The 19,962-nt window shown below is 44.7% G+C and overlaps 1 protein-coding gene across 7 annotated transcripts in view; it reads right to left on the minus strand.

Annotated features, from left to right (window-relative positions):
• Positions 1-2,439: 2,439 nt before the first annotated feature.
• Positions 2,440-19,962, minus strand: part of SEMA6A (semaphorin 6A) — a 126,378-nt gene continuing 108,855 nt past the window's right edge. For 6 of the 7 annotated variants that reach the window (XM_005234938.3, XM_027783144.2, XM_055790940.1 and 3 more), the window contains one exon: positions 15,107-19,223. In XM_005234938.3, the coding sequence (XP_005234995.1) occupies positions 18,034-19,223 (1,190 nt within the window). In that variant the 3' untranslated portion in view covers positions 15,107-18,033. Of the gene's footprint in view, positions 2,760-15,106; positions 19,224-19,962 lie in introns of those variants that run through there. The other variant, XM_055790942.1, reaches the window with a different exon arrangement.

A 19,962-nucleotide genomic window follows, 5' to 3' on the forward strand; every position in this document is an offset into this window, starting at 1 on the left:
ATTAAAAAAAAATTAAGAAAAAAAATAAAGAGCAATCCTTTTAATGGCAAAGGTAACCTTGACTAGCAAATGAAGAATTGCTTTACAAGTTGCTGAAAACTACCATTATATCTAAGAAACCCACTTGATCACATAGACTTCATTAAAAGCTGGTTTTCTGTTCCAGTGCCACTGCTGCAAGGTCAAAGGCTCAGCCTGGGTGCAAGGCTGGGGGCAGGGGAAGTGGTTTCTGCGCTCGGCTTGGACATTAATGAGATCTAAAACCTTAGCTAAATCCCTTCATCTCTGTTTTGCTTTCCAGCTCCTTGGATTTCTGACCTTGATGGGTGCAGCTTTGATATAAGCAACAACATCTCAGCAAGGCCCCGCAGTTTAAGTAATGAGCATTGAGTAATCTCAGCCTGGCCCCTGGTAAATCACAGGCTATTAAGTTGTCTGGTGGCCCCAGTGCATGTCCTACAGGCAGAGGTTTTAGCCAGGCTGAGCTATCACACACCCCAGAGGCCACATTCCAGCAGCCAAGAAGCATGCAGCCCAGGCTCTGCACGACGCAGAAGTGTTGGGACACAGCTGTGGCATCCCTGGCAGCTGAGCCCTTCATTCAGCAAGGCCAAAAATCACCCCACTCCCTCTCTTGCACGCACTTGCACTGATCACCACTGTGTTTTCCTACGCAGACATGGCTCCCGCTAGCTCCCTTCAAGGTGGGGTGCAGACGGAGGCCGTATGACACATGGGAGCCAGTCTTCCCCTACATCCTGCCTGAATTACCCCACTGGGGCGGCAGGTTCCCGCATACCAGAAAATTTGTTGAAATGTGGCATTCAGTGCAGCTCAGCGAGCAGCCACAATCCATTCCTGCTCTCTGCTCAGTGCTGGGCACCAATACAGCATCTGCAGACACCGCTGTCGGAGATTCTGTATCATCTTTTGGAATATTGATTAAAAACAATTTAAATAATGTTGGCACAAGTCTTAGTCCTATGAGAACACTGCTGGATCCAGATCCATTAGTAACCATAATTTAGGATCTACCAGAGAGCCAGTTTGTCATTTACCTTCATGCACAATTAATGCAATATTGCATTGAAACTGGAACGTCCATGTCTAGACTTTACTGGTGTTTGAAAAACCTGGAGGACAACGTCTGCAGATGGGAACTTCAGCATAAATCAGAACCTGGTCTCAAGGCAAGACCTCTTTTCAGTACTTTTACTGCTCTACCACAAAGGTAATGTGATGTAAGCAGGGTGAGTGGCCATATCAGGTCTGCTAACAGTCACAATGGTCTGTGCTGTGGTTAAATGAAGGCTAACTAACAGAGGGGAAAGTTCAACGCTTCTAACATTTTCCCACAAACAATCGTTTTCCTCCAGGCTACTCTTTGGTATCTTGGTCTGACCTAAGAAATGCTGAAAGCTTGAACAATACTGATGTAAGCCCTACCAGGGACATTCAAGATGTGAAGTGTGTTGCCTGTGTCTGTGGGCAGGGTGAGCAAGGCAGTGGAGACTGTGGGGCTGTGGGGGCACGTACAAGCAGGGGGACACGCACAGGGGTGGCAGGAGCCTGCGGACGGTGTAAGAGAAGTGCAGGAAGAGGAATGTGCACCTTCCTTGCCTGTCTTATGCTTACAGCGTAATTAGGACCACATAAATGCCAGTGCTGTTAACAACCACAGTGATGACTGTTGTATCAGAAAAATCCCCCTACCGCCTGCCTCCCAGGTGTTTGCACTTACATATCACTTCCCATTAAAATGGCCTGAAGCAAGTGTTGGGGGTGTCAGAGCTGGGTGATGGAATTGAATTAGTTTGAATAACTGAATAAGTTTTAGATCTTGGATTGACAGCTTGTTCATATACATTTTAAATGCCCAGCAGCGGCTGCATAATTTGCATTACCCAGACACGGCTGTTCACAGCGGTACAGCAGGGCTGTACAGGGCTGCTACTTGCTTTTCACCTTGCTGCCTTCAAGATCCCTTCCTTATGGGGTGCTCTGAAAGATACAGACTCAAATGGTGTAACTCTAAATAATGAGTATACACATTTCTTTCTCTTTCTCTCTTTCTCTCATTTTTTTATGATTTATTTTATTTATTTATTTATTTATTATTTTTAGAGAATTGAGGCCTGTGAAGTTTCTCAGGTACAGGTGGCTTCAGGTCGCCTGGGAAGTGTCTCTGCTGTGCCTTGCAGAAAATGGCCTATATTCTGGCTTATTCTGATTGCCTTGTTCTGGACAGAACAGGCACAATAGCAAGGAGGGGAGAGTTTCATAAAGCCCCTTTGTGTATCTCACTCTGAAGTCTGGTATCAGTAGATGAAATGAAGACCAAGCAAGAAGATTTTGAAGAAACATTTAATAATTTATGATGTACTTGGCACTTGCACAGCACCTTTCATCCCTGGTTCTTAAAAGACTTCAGAGAAGTCAATAAGTGATACAAACATAATAATGTCTTATTATAATAAGGCCATTTTGCATGTCCATAAACAGGAAGAAAATGCATTCCTAGCAAGATGAATTGTTTTATCTATAAACAAAAAAGGGATTCTGTAAGAAAAAATGGTACATAAAAGCAGAAATCTTTGCTTCCATCTCTTCCTGGTAAACTTTTTGAGCAAATTCATAGCTTTAGGCAGAAGAATTATTTCATACTTTACCAAAAATAACTTCTTGATTGGCATTCATTATCCAATGGTGCTTGTAAGGCTTCCTACAGATGGTGGATGCTTGCCCTCCTCCTTGGTAGCCTGCCAGCAGAAAGTAGTGATGTGAAACCTCTGTCTCTGCGATTAGGGTTATCTGCAAATATTTTCTTTTATATGTTACCAATAAATAAGATATTGTCTGTAAAGTCTTTCTCCCCCAAATGCAAAACAGGTAATGGACAGACATGAAAATCAGAGAGCCACTGTAAACTCATTGTCCCCTGGAGTCTTTGTTTATTTTAAGGATTGCATTAGTTCTCTATGTCATCTCAAGTATATATGGGCAAGTATTTCAGGTTTTGAACCCACAATTTCCAACAGGTTTTTCAACTTTACAGACAGGAGTTTAGGCTTTAATAAGATGTAAAGCAATGCAAAGGAAGGAAGGCTGAGGCTCAGTGCATGTTACCACCCTGCATCATGCACTGCCCAGAGCAACTGGTCTCATTCACTTGGTGCTGCTGTATCCTATAAAAATGTCCTTTGACTGATGGCAAGTTCAACAGCAGTTCATCAAGTGTCAATGTGGTGAATGTAGCTATGGAGGTGATTTCAGAAAAGGTCTAAAAATTTCCAAATGGCCTTCAGTGAGATTTTGAGACTGTTTTACTGTAATCCTTTACCCTAAGTGGAGGGTAATAAAAACACCTGACTGTGGCTTGTGCATACTTCTACCACACACAGAATTAAATGAAAATGCAGAAGTTAAATGGAAGTATTCAGAATGACAATTCCTTAATGCACAAAGGTCTTCGAGTGAGAATGCTACATGCAGTACTTGCCATTAAAAACACTGTTATTCGTCAGTGCTTACCACACAGTGGCATCTGAGATGTTATTCTGATAAGCTATTCTAAACAGACGGATTAACTGTGGTCTCTTCAAAAATGCAAGGTTTTTAATTGCAGTAATATTACCTGCATTAATGGACATTGTAGGATGTGGGTGAATATTTACTTGTACATAAGGCTGCCCAACATTTTCCACTGCAAGAAGCTGTTTGCTACTGTTCGTAGTATCACCAGGATTTGTCCAGCAGGAACGCAGCGGCCTCAGCTAGGTGGGTGCTTCAAAGCAATGCTGCCACGTACCAAAAGCAATAGTTTGTGCAGCCATGATGAGGTGGCTTCTCTGTGCCCCATCTGAACACCTCTAATTCCTTCTCACTTTGAAGTTTCAGACATGCTTTGCAATAGTGCAAGCTTTTGAAAAGTAGTGAGGGATTAGGGTGGTGTTAGCCCAGTGAAAATCCTTTTCACTCTGAAACACACACTTTAGGAGGTACGTAAATATATGGCCTGAGGAAGTTTGTTAGCATCTGACAACAAATCTTCTTGATGATCTCATATGCAGACAGAAAAGCTAACTGTATTTTACCATGTAGCTTTGCATTTCACTTTGCTTTCCTGGAAGTTTTCCTCTCTCTTCCTTTATGTATTATTTGGATCATTTTTTGCTTCAGTTACAGAAGCCCTCTTTTATTTTTCTATTAAACATAGGGTATTAAAAAAATATGTATAAATATACAAATTCCTGATGGGAGGGATCCAGGCTCTTCTCAGTGGTATGCAGGGACAGGACAAGTGGCAATGGGCACACACTGAAATACAGGAACCCTTTTATTGCTGTGGAGGTGATCTAATGCTGGAACAGATTGCCAAGACAAGCTGTGGTGTCTCCATCTGTGGAGATACTTGAAACCCAAGTGGACATGCTCCTGGGCAGCCTCCTCTATCTGACATTGCTTGAGCAGGGGGATTGGATGAGATTGGCCTCTGGAGATGCCTGCCAGCCTCAGTTGTTCTATGAACCTGTGAATACATCTGGATTCTGTAACATGCACAAATATACATTAAAAAATCATGACTTCATGATATGGTCCAGGGACCTGGGCTTATCTCTACCAGCTCACACTGCTGCCTAGCAGAGCTTGCCCAGCCTGTATGGTGGTGTTACAACCCTCCAGTGCTTCCTCTCTGGCACAGCCAGGGTCACAGTGGGGACCAAAAACATCCTGAGATGAGAGGAAGGAGGAAAAGGATGTGGTCCAGCTCCAAGTTGCTGGGACTGAAGATCTTCCAGGCCTCCTTGGCAGACCTGCCAGTCAGGGATAGCAGGGATAGCAGGAGGAGTCCACTGCCCCAGCACTGAGGCACAAAGCTCACCACCACACGGAGCAGCAAGGAGAGAAGGAAAAGAAAGGCACTGCTATGTGCATCATGCCAGTCATGCAGACAGCCGGCTGGCACTTCATCTGCAGGACCTTCCCAGCCCTCTCTAGCTGGGAACACAGAACAGCCCTGGGAAAGGGACAGCAGCTGAAATTGCTGTGCATGGTAGGTAGCCCTTTCATTCTGGCACTAACTTCCACTTAAAGTAAAAATAAACCCATACAAAACCTCCATAAATAAACAAAGAGAAAGGCTAAGTGAAGACCATCCAAGCTATTTGACAGCAGCAGTACAGCTGATGACTGATTAGAGAGGTAACTCACCAAAGCCCAATTATAATCCAGTGTTTAATTGCTCCTGGCCAGCACCAGCCCCCTGGGCAGGAGGCAGCTGGCTGCCTGCAGTCCTCATTCTCCGGAGAAGGGGAAAAAACTTTGCTGGCTTTGTGGGATTTTTGTCTTTGGCACAATTTGGAAACAAATCACTCATCATTTTTATTGCTGTAAATGTTATGCTGTTTTTTCTTTTTCGTTTACGTGAGGCAACCTTTAATTAGCTGCACGAGTAAGACCACACCATCTCTGTTAAATTACTTAAATTCTAGCCTCATAAGGTTATTTCTTTTGTGGGAAGCAAGCAGTTTGATCAGCCCCATCTACTCCTACCGTCCTCATAGAAAAGGCTGCTGCTGCGCCCTGTTCCCCAACACTGCTTCCTTCTGTGGCTGTGACTTATACACTTCCTTTCTGTGGGAGAGGTGAGGTCTCTGAGACCCCTGGGCACCCTGCTGTGCCTTGCCCCAGCAGCAATGCTGCTCCTTGGGGAGGGAACCCCCTCCATGCACCTGCCACCCTCAGGCTGCAGCGCTGGGGCGGGTCCCTGCTGCCCCGCACACAAGCAGCCCTTTGCTTTCCTGGTAAAGCCATGTGGAGCCAAAAAAGTTGCAAAGGGCTACTTTCTGCCAGATTTTCTAGAGCTAACAAACCTCAGTTTTGAAGGGATCAGGAGAGGAGGGGGAAAGAATTGTTGATCATCAGCTCTTGAAAAATAGCCTTCATAAATTACCCCTGCTACAAGCAAGTTGCTATACCAAGAAAGGAATAAAAGCAGTTTATTGTTGTATGCTATCAAGTTGAGTATTGTTTTTAATGTACATGAAAGACATGTAATATAAATGCAATATATTATATATTATATGTGATTTATGTAGATAAATGTATATGTATATTATAATATAAATTATGTGTATGTGTATATATATTGGTAAAGTTCAAGTTTCATGGTCAAACTGCTGTTGGATGGTTTCTGACAGCAGAAATCCCATGATGCTGGAGGCATCTCCTTTACCTGCCCATCCCTTGGCAGCTGGCTGTGCTGTGAGCGTCCAGGCAGTGCCAAGGGCAAGGCAGGAGCCACGGGGCACATGGGGGCTGGTGTGAGCTGGTGGTTTGGCTGGTGCCCAGCCCATCACCCACAGATGGAAACACACCTCCCCTGGCAAGGCAATGAGGTGCTCTGCAGATACCCCCCCTTGGAGTGACCCACAGTTCTTGCCCCCCAGGGCAGAATGCTGTTTTTCTTCCCTGCTTTCATAACAGCAACTTGCCTTTTTGATTTTCTTTCACACTGTGGGAAGAGACATTTTTGTTCCTGGCTCCTTTGGCTTGAAACAGGAATACGCATGTGCCTGCCCTATTTGGAAATTCTTGACAAAAGAGAATACTTTTCCTTTCAGGCCCCCTTTTTCCCCCCCTTTGTTTCTGCCACCTGAATCTGCAGGCTCTGGAGCTGTGCCTTTCCTCAAACTTGCCGGTTAAACTGGGCAATTCAGAGGAGCACATATATAACAGCTATCTAGGACCTTGTGACTGTCCCTTGTCCCTGCTGGTGGTTTGCAGGCAGCCTGGGACAAAATGGCTTCAGTTCTTACTTTTCCTTCACATAAAATGGGTCAGCCAGCCTGTTCTCTGGCATCAGAGTAGTGCCAGTTGGGCAGGTAGCAAGATGAGAGGGAAAGGAGAGAGCAAAAGAGGATTTAAAAAGGAACAGCCTGACTCAAACCCTTTTTGAAATAGATGAACATTCCCTGCATTCTCCAAATAGTGTTGAAAGCACCTGTGGATGCCCACAGCCTTCCAGGACGGAAGGGAGTAAAAGCCACTTTTGTGCAACCACCGCAGAGGACTGTGAGCATCCTTGCCAGTGGCTGATCCTTGCACCCACAGCCATCCCCCTCCCTACAGCACTGAAGCCACAGGAGCAGCGGTGGTTCTCAGGCCTTCCCTGTCTCATGGGCTGAAGGTCCCACAGACGTGCCAAATCCTGTGGGTCATGACTGCAGTATTGGCAATGCGTAGAACTCAGGAAAGGCATTGCACTAGAGCACTGCCTGAGTGATCGGTGTTAATGGGGCAGCTTTTCATTTCCACTTTTACAGCAATGAAGAAAGGCCACACACATCTTTATCTAGATTGGGAGGAGTTTATCCTTTTGCTTATATGATATAGTCACAGAATCCAAATATGATATATTGTTTTTTATTGCTTTTAGGCCAACTCTAATTATGAGTCAAGTCCTTCCCTGCATTGTAACACCCAGTAGCTTGATCTTCAGGTACACTTGTTTTTCTTACTTTCATTGACAAATTAAGATGAACAAAAAACCTACCAAGGTGCATTTATTCTACAAAATGACATGTTCATTTAAAAGCAAATATTCTGGAGACTACTTAGGTTTCTGCCAGTTAGCCTAATGCACTTCATATTCTGTGTTCCAGCATCACAAGAAGATCTTGTATCATCTGTGATAATGGGTGAGACTAGCTTCTGGATAGTCTAAATAAACTGTATGGTGAGCTGGTTACACGGGGAGACAGAACCAAAGCCCCAGCATCTCAGGCTAACTCATGACTTCTCCATCTCAGAAAGTCCCTGCCTGAAAAGCAGGTTTCCCTGCATTGACTAATATTTAGTATGACTTACTCATATCAGTAAATGTGTTTGCCTGTATAGGGTTTTTAATCTCTAAATGCAGATGTACTGCAGTTAGGAGATACTTAAACACACAAGTTACACTAAAGGAGAGCTGATTGGATGTAGATGTGAATTATTTAAATCTTCAGTAACTGCAAATCCAGAATAAACAGTTTAGGACAGTAGGGAAGTGAGATGCATTTCTACTCAGAAAGTGTTTATATAAACATAGCACATCTCTGTGGGCTCGATTACCTGCTGATCTTAAAGATGAAATCTCATTTAAATGCTTTTTAGTCTTATTAGTATAACAGAGCCAGTACAGCAGAGGGTGTACAAAAACAGTGTTACAGGGTGCAATAGCCTAGCTGGTGTTTCTGACATGCCCCTGAGGAGAGATGGTGAGTACTGCACATCGTAACTGGTATGTCCACACAGAGTTAGTGGGACATGAGCAAGGACAGTAGAAGGAAATCCTGAGTCTGCAATTTACCTTCATTGGCACAGTACTGCTTTACGCCCATTCAGCTCTGTCGGGTAACTCCATGAGATTTCCTGGCTTGAAGGGTGGTTGTTCTCATGGAGGGAGCAATGCATATGGGTGTCTCCTCTGGGTTGGTTTGGAAGAAGATCGTTCTTAATGTGGTTAGCATGCTTTCTTCAGGAGCTGCCCTGCTCAGAAAAGTGGTGGTTTGGGCCCAGTTTTAACATGCAAGCTCACTGGGTGAAATCATGCTTAAAGTTAAGTGTTTCCCTGGGTCAGCAGCTGTGTTGCCAGAGAAATGCGCTCCAGCTCTTCCAGGATACACATCTGGATCCAAGGGCTGCTCTCTCCCTTACCCACTGATCACCCTGCTAAATTCAGCCGTTCCCCAAAGTTCACATCTCTGCACTGACAGTAAACACCAGCCCTTAATCCACCTGCTGCTTGGGCCATGCTGTGCTTGTAAAGGTGAGCTAACACCTCAGGACTTTCTTCTGTGATTTCCCCTCTGCTCCCCACCTGTCTGTCAGTTACCTGCAGCACAGAAATACTCCAGGGACCTTCCCCAGGAGCAGATCTGGACACATCACCATGCATGCTCCAGCTTGCCACTGTCACAGGCTCTGCTTGAGGCACGAAGGACCATCCACGGCAACAAGGTGGTAACATCTAGCAGTTGGGATGGGAAGGCAGCACAAGGGATCGGTACATGAGGTGTGTGCTTCTGAAACACAGTCCAGTTGACTTGGGGAGGTTCACTGGCTGAGGCTGCCTGGGACAGCCAGTGCTGCTCTGTCACCTATGAATGATGCTCTGCTTAAACTAAATGCTATTATTTCTGAAATACTGGATAGCCCTATTTCCAAAACAGGTGAAGGGAGTCCTAAAACCCAGTTCCTATCCCCAGCCCTGTTCAAATCTTTTATCCAGTGGTAGTCTATTGCAAAGCAACTTCTTGTATCTTGCAAGAAATTAGGTGTGCCCTCACTGCTAGCTATGCTGAGGCTTGGGCCCTGTTGCTCTGGCTTTGTGGCCTTGTGTGTACTGTCACAGTACTTCTGCAGTTGGGCCAGCATGCTTTTTCAACTGGATATAGTGCTGGGCAGACCTGCATGGGTCTGGGTGCCCAGGTCACAGCTAGAGGATGAAGGATGTGTGAGCAGCACTGCACAGGGGTCATGTATTGTCTGCCTAAGGACTTCACCATATCGAGGTCCTGAGAACAGTCGGGGCTGGGGGAAAGGGTTTTATGCACCAGTATTTCTGCAGCCTTTTAACATGCATAGGAAGTGCACCTAATGCTATGTCACTATTATCTGTGAGAGCAGTACAATTAATGAAAGAGGCACACAGCTGGGTAAATTCAGACATGGTTATCTCTTGTTTGGATGAACAGCTGAGCTGTTCCAGTTAGAAAGTTTGTGTTTCTGGGGTCACACTGCTTGCACATAGGGAGGGGCAAAGTCCTTCTCTCAGGTGGGCAGATTGTTAGGCTTTAAGTAAAAGGAAGATCTGGACATGTTTCTGGTCTTTCTGTAACACGTGTCCAGATCTCTGATTAGCATTGCGGGCTATTGGTTTCTGCTTTACTCCCATCAATTTATGTTGTGTAGTGTAGGCTCCATACAGACAAGAAAATACACTGGGTCAGGCACAAGAACTGTCTGAAACCTGAAATTTAGCTCACAATTTTCAGTCATTGTTTTTTCCTTATTCTGAAACCATGGTGCTATAGATGAAAGGACTTGGTTTCAATCAATTTTTTTCTTTTCTGCTTACAGAAGACATTTGATTATCAAAGAGAGAAATGTCCTTCAGGTTGTGGGTTGCTGTGGTGCGGGGTTGTTCTGTTCTTGTGGTACTGTCGAAAGGTAAAACTGGCCAGCAATACCATACACCACAGTTAAAAAAAAAAAAAAAAAAAAGGGTCAGGAGAAGCACATGCTAGCATACACAAGTCCTTGAACTTCCGCAAAGAGATATTACATTACATTTTGCAGTGTTTCCAAGGAAACCATTTTAGTGTAAAAGGAACTCTTTGTCTCCTCTTTGCAAAACTGTTTCAACCACCATATCTCATAAAAGGTTGCTTCACAGGCAATTTATGCAGCATTAAAAAAAGCTCAGTCTGCAGTTTGCTGCACCATCACAGGCAATACCTCCATCAGCAGTCTGAATACTTAACAGTGTATTTGTTGAGAATTGGCAAGATTATACCATAATTTTTAAAAGTCAGAGAAATAAAGGTCTTGTTTCCTTTATTTTTTTCCCTTTTTAAATTTTTTTTCTTTCTCTTTTTTCTTCCTCTCTTTTCTTTTCCAACATGGAGTCAATTTAAAAAAGAAAAGGGCAGAAATTGTTTTTGGAAGCACTTATCAGCTCCTTTTTAGTAGCATGTTGGCTGAGGCAAAGGTGCATTTTGTTTTTTTTCCCTTTGACCACAGAAGAGGCTGAAACAGGATTTCCGCAAGCATGGCTCTTACACCCTGGTGCTAGCTGTCACATGGCTGTGCCCACACGCTGGTGCCACCTGCCAGGCCAGATACAAAGGACTCATCAGCCTTGCATCATCTGTGCCCTTCACTCCCATGGGCTGAGCCCTCCATCTGTGCAAGGTGCTTCCCCAAACCAGGGCAGTTTCTCAAGGGTGGCAGCTCTGCCCCACCTGGGTGGCAGCCTGGCCCGGCAGCCTCACTGCCCTGGGGGGTACAGCCACCCCAGTCCTGGCTGCACGTGGCGGGTAAGTCCTCCATGGGGCTGAATACTAGGGCAGAGCTTGCAGGTCAGAGAAAGATCTGGGCTTCCAGCAAGCTCCTTGCCAGTTACCTTACGTTATTTATCATCTTCCTTTAAATCCAGCACTAGACATCTGCTGTTTCATCTTAAGGAGGATGAATGTGAGGGCATGCAGTGCCTGTACTGCTGCTGGCAGGTTGGCCTGTGCTTCCCCTGCACTTTGCTTAAAGAGCTGACCTAATGAGTTTTGTTCCCTTCTGTAGTCCCTGTCATTTATAGTTGTTATAATTTCCTGTCATAGCTACTTTTTTCCTCCCCTTCTTGTGATATTGCAGGGTTCAGTTATATGACTGTTGTGCTCTGACTGCAGCCTGCTAGATTCATCTTCGTCTTAATATATTATTTATGATGCTATTATTCCTTGCAGCGGACTGCCAGCCACACTCTGCATACAGTTGCTGGTCTTCCAAATGCATCATGGCCAGCAAAGGAAAACACTAATCTAATTGAATTAACAGTGGTGCTGTTAGCCTTAATAGAGTTTGTCATGAAACACTAAGCAGATGTGACAATGATCTTGGTTAGTCATATTTTTGTCCCTACTCCCAGACATGGCAACTGTTAGCCAGATCAGTGGGGAGGATAATTCTCCCTTGCTGATCAGTAATTGTGCTTACCTAGACATGTGGCAATTGCTTTGGACTGACGGTTGAAGTAAACTAAGGACTTGAATAGCAGAAAGTTTTATATTCTGATAATAAACTTGGCTAATTAAAACAAGATGCAGATGGCACTGCCACCTAGCAATTTTCACCTCACTTACTCTGACTCCAATTATAGCCTTTCCCTACTGACTTACACTGTTTAAATTACAAAGTCAGGGGAGAGATGACTATTTACCTGTTTCTATTCATACAAAGAAGTCTAATACATCATCGTTCTCCTACACAAGGCATGTGATGATGGTCTTAGTACTTACTCTGACAAGACAAGTATCTCCACTCTTTAAAAAAAGAGGGAAAAAGGTAAAAAAAGACTACTTAGAGACTCATTAGCAGACACACGCATCAGCAGGAAGCATATGAATATTACACACACAATGTGTTTCTCTAACACTTGTTGGTTGGAGCAGGTGCCATACTTCTGGGAAATTAACTTTAATTGGATAAATAGAAAACTGGCCTTAACTAAGGCAGTCCAACCCACTTTCTTAGCCTATTATTTTCTTTAGGCACTCTGAGACACTTGACATTGATCCCTTGGGTGACTTTTGCTTCTTCCCAAAGTAAAACATGTTTACAAGGAGAGGTTAGACAACTGGCCACCAAGAATGGGCTAGGCTTGCTTGATCCTGCCTCATTGCAGTGGGGTAGACAAGACTACCATTTGAGGTCCTCCACGTTGCTTTATACAAGCTCTATAAGCAAACTTTAAGGAGCAAGAATCCATGTCCAGCCCTGTGAGAGAGCACGGAGTAGTCCTGTTAACTCTGTGACACAAGAATGATCTGGAATTCCATCCCAGAAATTACTCTGGCTGTCAGCTCGACCACTGTGTTGTTTCCAGTTCTGGCACTTTATTCTGGCATGCCCTTTCATGCCGAATCAGCCCTGTGTATTGCCTTCCTGCTGGCAGTAAGGTGCAGTGAACTGCCCATGCTTTTCCTGATTGCCTACATTTCTTTCATGCGAGGAGCTTTCAGGTGCAAAATATTCTTTGCTGTAGGAGCTACAATGGGGCAGGATTTGCAGTTACCTTTGGAACTACACTCCTGTGTAATTTGTAAAGGTATGCTTATTGGAGGGAGAGGGGAGGAACAAGGTGGTGGACCAGGCTGTATTTATGGAGACCTGGTTTTTTGAGTCATTTGGCTGGGTTCCATGTTGTGTAAAAATATGTATGCAAATTATTGCTGATTGGAAAGCAACTTCCATGCCTCCTCGATGACATGCTAAATGAGGTCAACATGAGTACAATTAATATGATGAATAAGGTGACACTAACTTGACTGAAGTGCTCAAAGCACCCCTTTCTCCTGGTATCTTCTTTGCCCTGTTCACCCCAGGGAGTTTCTGCAGAGTGGCAGAAGCAGTCCCTGCAGGGGACAGATCTCATGATTCAAATAGACAGTGGATAGCTCAGAGGTCTCCTCTGTCAAAAGCCACCATACTGGAGGCCAAGGGCATCGCCTCTTTTGAGGAGGGAACTGTGGGTGCTCAGTGGAGGGACCTTTGCTTGGTGGGGTGCTGATGTGGGTGCCTGCACTGTGCTTGTCTGGCCAGGGAGTCTGATGCACACTGTGTCCTTCAGCTCCTCTCCTGGTCGTATCTGCACAGCAGCATGGTAGGACAAGTCTGTTAAGAGACAATGTGCGTGCCAGTGCAGAGGTGCACGTTCGGGGAGGTGGTGTGAGGGAAAATTGCTTTAAGGAGCTTGGTTCACACCTTCCCTTGGGCAGCAGTGTGTGGCCACACAAGCAGAGCAGCTGCAGACCCCATATGGCTCATGGGTCTGGGCATCCTCCTTACCGCCCTTCCTCCTTCATGCCCGTACTTAAATGGACCGTCCTTTCACTGGCAGCAGAAGGAGCTCTGCAAAGGAGGCAGCCAGTGCTGCTACCAGAGGCATTCTCGCACCCTGTCCTCCAGGCAGCAGCCTACAGTTGTTCATAGAAGAATACTAATATTAATGTTAACATAGAGGTGTATTAATCTTTGAATAGCTTCCCTAAATGCTGCTTATATGAAGCATTTCAAACAAAGCTGGAAAAGGTCCAGCTGCAGGACAGGTCTTTAAGCACCTGCAGAACTTTCGCTTTCCCATTTGCTGCAACTCTAGGAGCACGCAAGTCAAGTGTAGCAGTGTGGAACACTGTGTAACCATGCAGCACCCCCGGTCCCTAGACTGGGGGACCCTTAGCATCACTCAGGAGACCCTGCCAGGAAGCTCGCACCCAATAACAAACCAGAGACATGTATGTGGGCAAGGCACTGAAAAATGATGTTTGCAATGCTCTACTCTTGCAGATGTGCTGCTGCTATGCCAAGGCCACCACCTTCGGAGCCCTGCTGTCCTTCAGGGTGGAGACGGGGAGATGCAGCTGTAGAGAGGCCTGATGCTTTCCACCAAGGAAAGTGTGCCAAGGCTTTGTGACCTTTTTTAAAAAACCCATCATGTCTCACTCCTGGAGGAAAGCTAATACTTCACCACTTTAAGCAGAGCCTGAGTCAGGGCCATCCATGTTGTGAGATGGGGAAGCAGCACATATTGGTAAGGCTCTAGATTCAGAACAGGGTGCCCTGGCACGGCAGGAAAGCCTGAGTATGACCTGAGCAAGGGTAAATTACTGGACACCTCATTTCTACAGGGTCATAGGGAACTCCTGTCACAAAACGAAATCACTAAGCCCAGTAACGAACATAACCAAGTGTTTACCTGTACTGTAATGGCTGTGTGTAGGTGATCCCCATTTACACAAAATCAATGTGGAGAATGCAGGTGTTTTTTAATGACTCCCCTGACTAGGAAGATCACATACTCTTCTGTTTTTTATCTGTTTACTACCATTTCCTTGCAGAATTAGTCTCAGGCAACATCCTCTAAATCAGGCCTATGAAACACAATAGATTTATGCCTGCTAAAAGAAAACACAGGCTCCTCTGTTATTAATATGTAAAGCCTGGAGATGAAGTCACATCTGTATGATGATCTATTTTGGTGGACCACGCATGCTTAAATCCCAGCCTTGATCTTTTAAACTATCAAGTCTGCCATAAATATTTGATGATGAACAAGCTCATAAAAAGAAAATGCAGAATATGAATAGAGGGAGAACAAATGTGTGATTCAATTTTTAATTGCCATCACCTTACTCTAAAGTCAAGTTCATCTTCTGTAAGAGACAGAAAGTAACAAATGTATTTCTCACCATAACCTGATCTAAATGATCAGCATCACATTTGTTTGTATTTTTTTTATGGAGAAGGATAAATCATCACAGGAACACAAGGACCAGGACACAAGAAATAAAGTAGAACAGTCTGGTTTATTACCATATGTAATCAAGAGCTTTTATTTCCCCTTTTCTCCTCCTTCTTTCTCTCTTATTCTTTCTTGCCTTTTTTTTTAATTTTTTTTTTCAACATACATTAAGTTGTGAATCAGATGTTAGGGGGATGTGGAAATGAAGGGAAACTGGTGACATCACAATACTTTACAACTTTACAACAAATGAGAGTCTGAATTTGTTGCATCTACCAGTGTATAGCAAGGGTGGAAAGCAAAGGCACACATAGGTTCATGAACCCCTCGAAACAGAGGGTGGAAGGGAACCAGGGGTGGGAAAGGACAAAAAACAGAAGACCCACCAAGTACAAAATGCATGTTTCAAAGTCAGCCCAGTAACTGATGCGGTGTACATCAAGAAGGCAGACTGCTGCAGGAGCTGTTGCCATAATGACTCATCTCTACATTTTGGGAGAATGCTTTGTGGGGTAATATCAAGGGGACCTGCACATTTAGCGCTCCAGGGGTTTGGAGCTTCGTAAAAGGGTTGTGAGTTGGTTGTTTTAAAAAAAGATGACCTTGCTACCTACTGTTTTCAAAGGGTTTTCTGTTTGTTTTTATTAAAACAACAACATTGCTTTGGATACAGATCTATCTACTCCAGTCTGCATAGTTCACTACGGGTGAACAAAACTGTTTCATAAAGAAGCCATGATGAAGTGAAAGAACATGCAAGCACCCTTGTTACACACTTTGGTCTAGACCATCCAGACTTTATATATACCATCTATAAGCTAATGGACTTAAAATCTGTCTTTTCAATCATTCAGAAACAAAACCAAAACCCTGAAAAACAAATGGAAGTATAAAATTTTAAAAAACAAATTGAAACAGAAACAACCACCTTACTCAAACATACTGTTCAGTAGATATATATATATATATATATAAAAAGCTTAGAAGCGATCCCCATCATTTTTCTACAGTATGTTGACACAGTTATTGTAACAGATTAAAAACACATCTAAGTTTTTGCATAAACTGAAAGACTGGAAAGGAACTTACACACCTGCGCGCACACACACACACACGCACACACCTGTGCGCGCACACACTCCCACGCTAGCTACATGCACAGTCACACAAAAGAAACAAAGGAAAAAAAATTACATTTTTCCCCAAAGAAGTATATGCAGCATCCTTCTGGAGCAGCAGGTAGCTACAGCAGGAGCCCGCCTGCCTGTCCTAGCTCCATGTGCCCTGCATGCTGCAGGACGTGTGACTGGGCTATCTGCAGGTCTTGGCCCCTCTCGCCAGTACTCATCCCCAGCCGGGGTACACACTAGTCCCGTGGACAAGGGTGTTGGTCACTTCGCTGCTGCCCAGTGAGAACAATCGCCATACTGATGTGTGGTAAAGGAGGAGCAGGAGGAGGGGAAAGGCAGAACCCCTAGCATGGTGCCTTGGGAGCATTGCTGCTTGTAGGTGGTTTTGAGAGAGGACTTGGCACAGCTATAAAGTCAAATTGAAGTGGAGGGTATGACGCTAGCCTAATTTCTTGAGGGACATGGGGTTATGACAATAACCACCACTTTCTTCTTTCAATGTCTTTACTTCAGTTCTTGAAGGGGCTTGGAGGAGGAAGGATCAATAAATATTTGCATTACTCAAAGGGGAAAAAGAAAAAGGTTTTACATACTACAGCTCACAAGTATACACAACTGAGGGTGTAAGGCACAAATTTACATGTGGAAGAAAACAGGCTATTCACAGATATATTCCCACGAAAAACCCGTGTGATAAGACCATAATTTATGCATGGTAACAGCCGGCATATTAACTAGCTCACACTGTTTGAGGATTTTGTTTGCCGTCTCACATGCAAGGTGAAATGAGATGGCACATCACAAGCTGGTGCCTTCACAGAAAGTATTAGCTACTGACAAAGCCATGTTGATAGCAATGGTGCACAAATGTGCGGCTTTTTAGAGTTTCTCTTGCAGTTGCTTTAGAAGTTATGAACTTGTGGTATTTGTTGCTGTCTTAGGTCATAGGCCCAGCAGCTAATTAGCTGAGAGACTTAAATAGATATCCCCTTTTTTTTCAGCTAATCAGGCAGTCCAGGCACAAAGTTCAGAATTCCAGCTCCAACTTACCTAACTCAGTGAATTTATTGGAAAAATAAAAGAGTTTTAATTACTCCAGTTAATGAGTTTCACGTTAAATATGTATAACTTTCAAGGTACTTCTCTGAAGAGCTGCTCACAGGATGATATGCAGAAGTCATTTCTTTAGGAAAAACGAAAGCTGAACAATAAATAAGAGGAGTTACTTGCGTTAGCAGTCACATGTTATTTATTAAAAGAGAAGGGTAGCAGAAATCTATGACATAGTTTGCCCAACATGGCATTTAACTGCTGTAACCAAATGGCTGTAACACTGATGGGCATCATTTCACAGTACTTGCACATAGTAAACTTCTGCCATTGTTAAGTCAGAGTTAGCTTTATCAGTGGATTCTTTTTTCCTTCTTTTTTTTTTTCTTTTTTAAATTTGTTCATTTTTGTAGTTATTTGTTTTGCTTTTCAGAGCACTCTTTCCCAGTTCAGGAATGCGTTGTGCATTTGGGGGTGGGGGGTGAAATGTCATAGTCATTTTTCACCTGTGTGCTTTTGGCTCAATGTTTGTGATCGAGGGTTAGTCTTTTGAGCAAAGAACTGGTGGGTTGTAGGGGCGAGTCCTGCAATTGCAAACCTTCAACCATGGGTCATATGGCTCGGGTTTAAAAAAAATATTCCACTTTTCCCAGAAAGCAGAAATCCAACACATTTTCAGCTTGCAACAACCATCTTCTCAGAGGAGCAAGTGATAACAGTTGTAGAACACTGGATTTCAAGCGCAACCTCTGCTTAATTGCCGTCCTCCACCCCCCTACCCCCACCCCCCAATTATGTACATGCATCATTGGGCTTCATGGATGCAGAGAGTGGAGCAAAGGAAGGTTTGGGAGGTACATCAGGCTTTAGCGAGGGCGTACGTTTCAACCCTGACCTCGTCAGTGAGTTGTAGGTGGTGAGACTCGGCTGCCGAGATACAGTCACAGCCTGCGCCTGAGCAGCATGGACTTGTATGGAGTCCACTCGCTGCGGGGCCGGTGGTGGGTTGTCACCCCGGCTGAAGCTCTGATTGCGGGAAAGGTGGGAAGAGTTAGAGGAGTTAGTGTTGTTTCTTTTGAGGGTCGACGTCTGGTGACTTCTTGTGAGAGAGTTTGTAGGGTAGCTTCTCTTGTAGTCCACGTTGTAAGCAGAAGAATGCATCTCCAGCCGCTTGCTCAGGCCACTCTGTGACAGCGAGGCGCTCGGGGGCCCAAGGGAAGCTTCCCGCTGGGGTACTTTTGGTGGCATGCTGTCAAGACTTTCCACCAGGTTAACTCCGTGGCTGGGGCTTTTGCTACTGAGATGGTCTTTGATAGTTTTGTACTCAAGGGTGGCATTCTGGTCCTCCACAGACATCTGAGCCCCATCGCTCATTTTTGGCTGGTCGACATATTCGTGCTGGTAGCCTTGCTGGGCTATGGGCAGGACCACAACACTGGGAATGTGGCTAGGAGAAGCCCTAAGCGGTAGGTCGGTTGGGATTACAGGCGAGGCCATCGGGGGTATATCCTTTGTGCAGGCATTGATAAGGTTCTGGTTTCTCTCCCATTCCCTGCTGCCACGGCTGGGCTTTCTCTTCTGTTGCAGGGTTGGGGTGGACTCAGGGGTTGGCAGAGCGGCCAGGTCCAGATGGTGCTGGTCAGCTTTGATTAGCATCTTGGCAGTGCTGCCTGGGGTAGCCAGCTTGCCGTTATGCATCAGAGGCGTGAGGATAGCTTCAGGCTTTGGCTCCTTGGACTGAGCATCCCCAAAGAGGCCACTGAGCTTGGTAACGCTGCTCATGGAACCACGTCGGGAGTGGGTCAGCTCCTTCTCCTTCCTCTGCGCAACAGCCACGTCTCTGCGGCGATGGTCACAGATGCAATACACTATGATTCCCGAAAAGACAGCCCCCATGACAAAAGCAAGAATAACAGCAATGGCCAACAGGGTGACCGGCACCAGCTGATCATGACCTTTCAGGTAACTTTCACGGATCACTCCTGCAATAAACAGCATACAGTGGTTAAACAAACTAAGGATGGGGAAAAACAACTAATCATTGACTACTTTGTTCGAAGGCACACCCTTTGAGGTAGATTTGTGTTTTGCAAGGTGATTTTTGATCAGCTTGCCCAAATTTGGAGACCTGCAAGCTGCATTTTGCACATGCAGCCTTGGGCTTTCAGTATAGCTTTCAGATCTGGAGTTGAAGGCTACAAAGTTCAGGAGGGGAGAAGGAATTTACTTGTAGGGCAAGTGCAACTGGTTTGAAATCTTGGCCCTGGGCAACTCACGCTGACTTCAGCATGTCAGAGCTATTATTTCTCCTCCTCTGACATACTGCTCATTCCTCCCCTCCCTCCATCCGATCTCTCCTCAGCTAATACCATCTTATTTTTGCTATGGTAAACATTCTCATTGAAAAACTTTTAAAAGGAGACAGAAGCTCTGCAAATACCAGAGACGTGCATCCCACATTGTTTAAGGCTTTTCTTTCTGCCCTTCATTCTTGTCAGGCTGGGGCTGCTCCTTGTTAAGCACTAAGAACAAAACCAGAACTGAAAAAACCCAAACTTTGTCATGTGTTTTAAAAGTCAGTGTCACACGCTTAAGCTTCAGGAGGATGCTTAAATAACTATGAAAAATAGAGCACAGTGCTGAAATCTGTTGAGCTTGGTAGATGACTGTCCTTGTTATTTTAATTTCAAAAGCTCTCTCTTGTTCTGAACACATTAATAG

Source organism: Falco peregrinus, chromosome Z, assembly GCF_023634155.1.
Source record: "Falco peregrinus isolate bFalPer1 chromosome Z, bFalPer1.pri, whole genome shotgun sequence".
Classification (NCBI taxonomy): domain Eukaryota; kingdom Metazoa; phylum Chordata; class Aves; order Falconiformes; family Falconidae; genus Falco; species Falco peregrinus.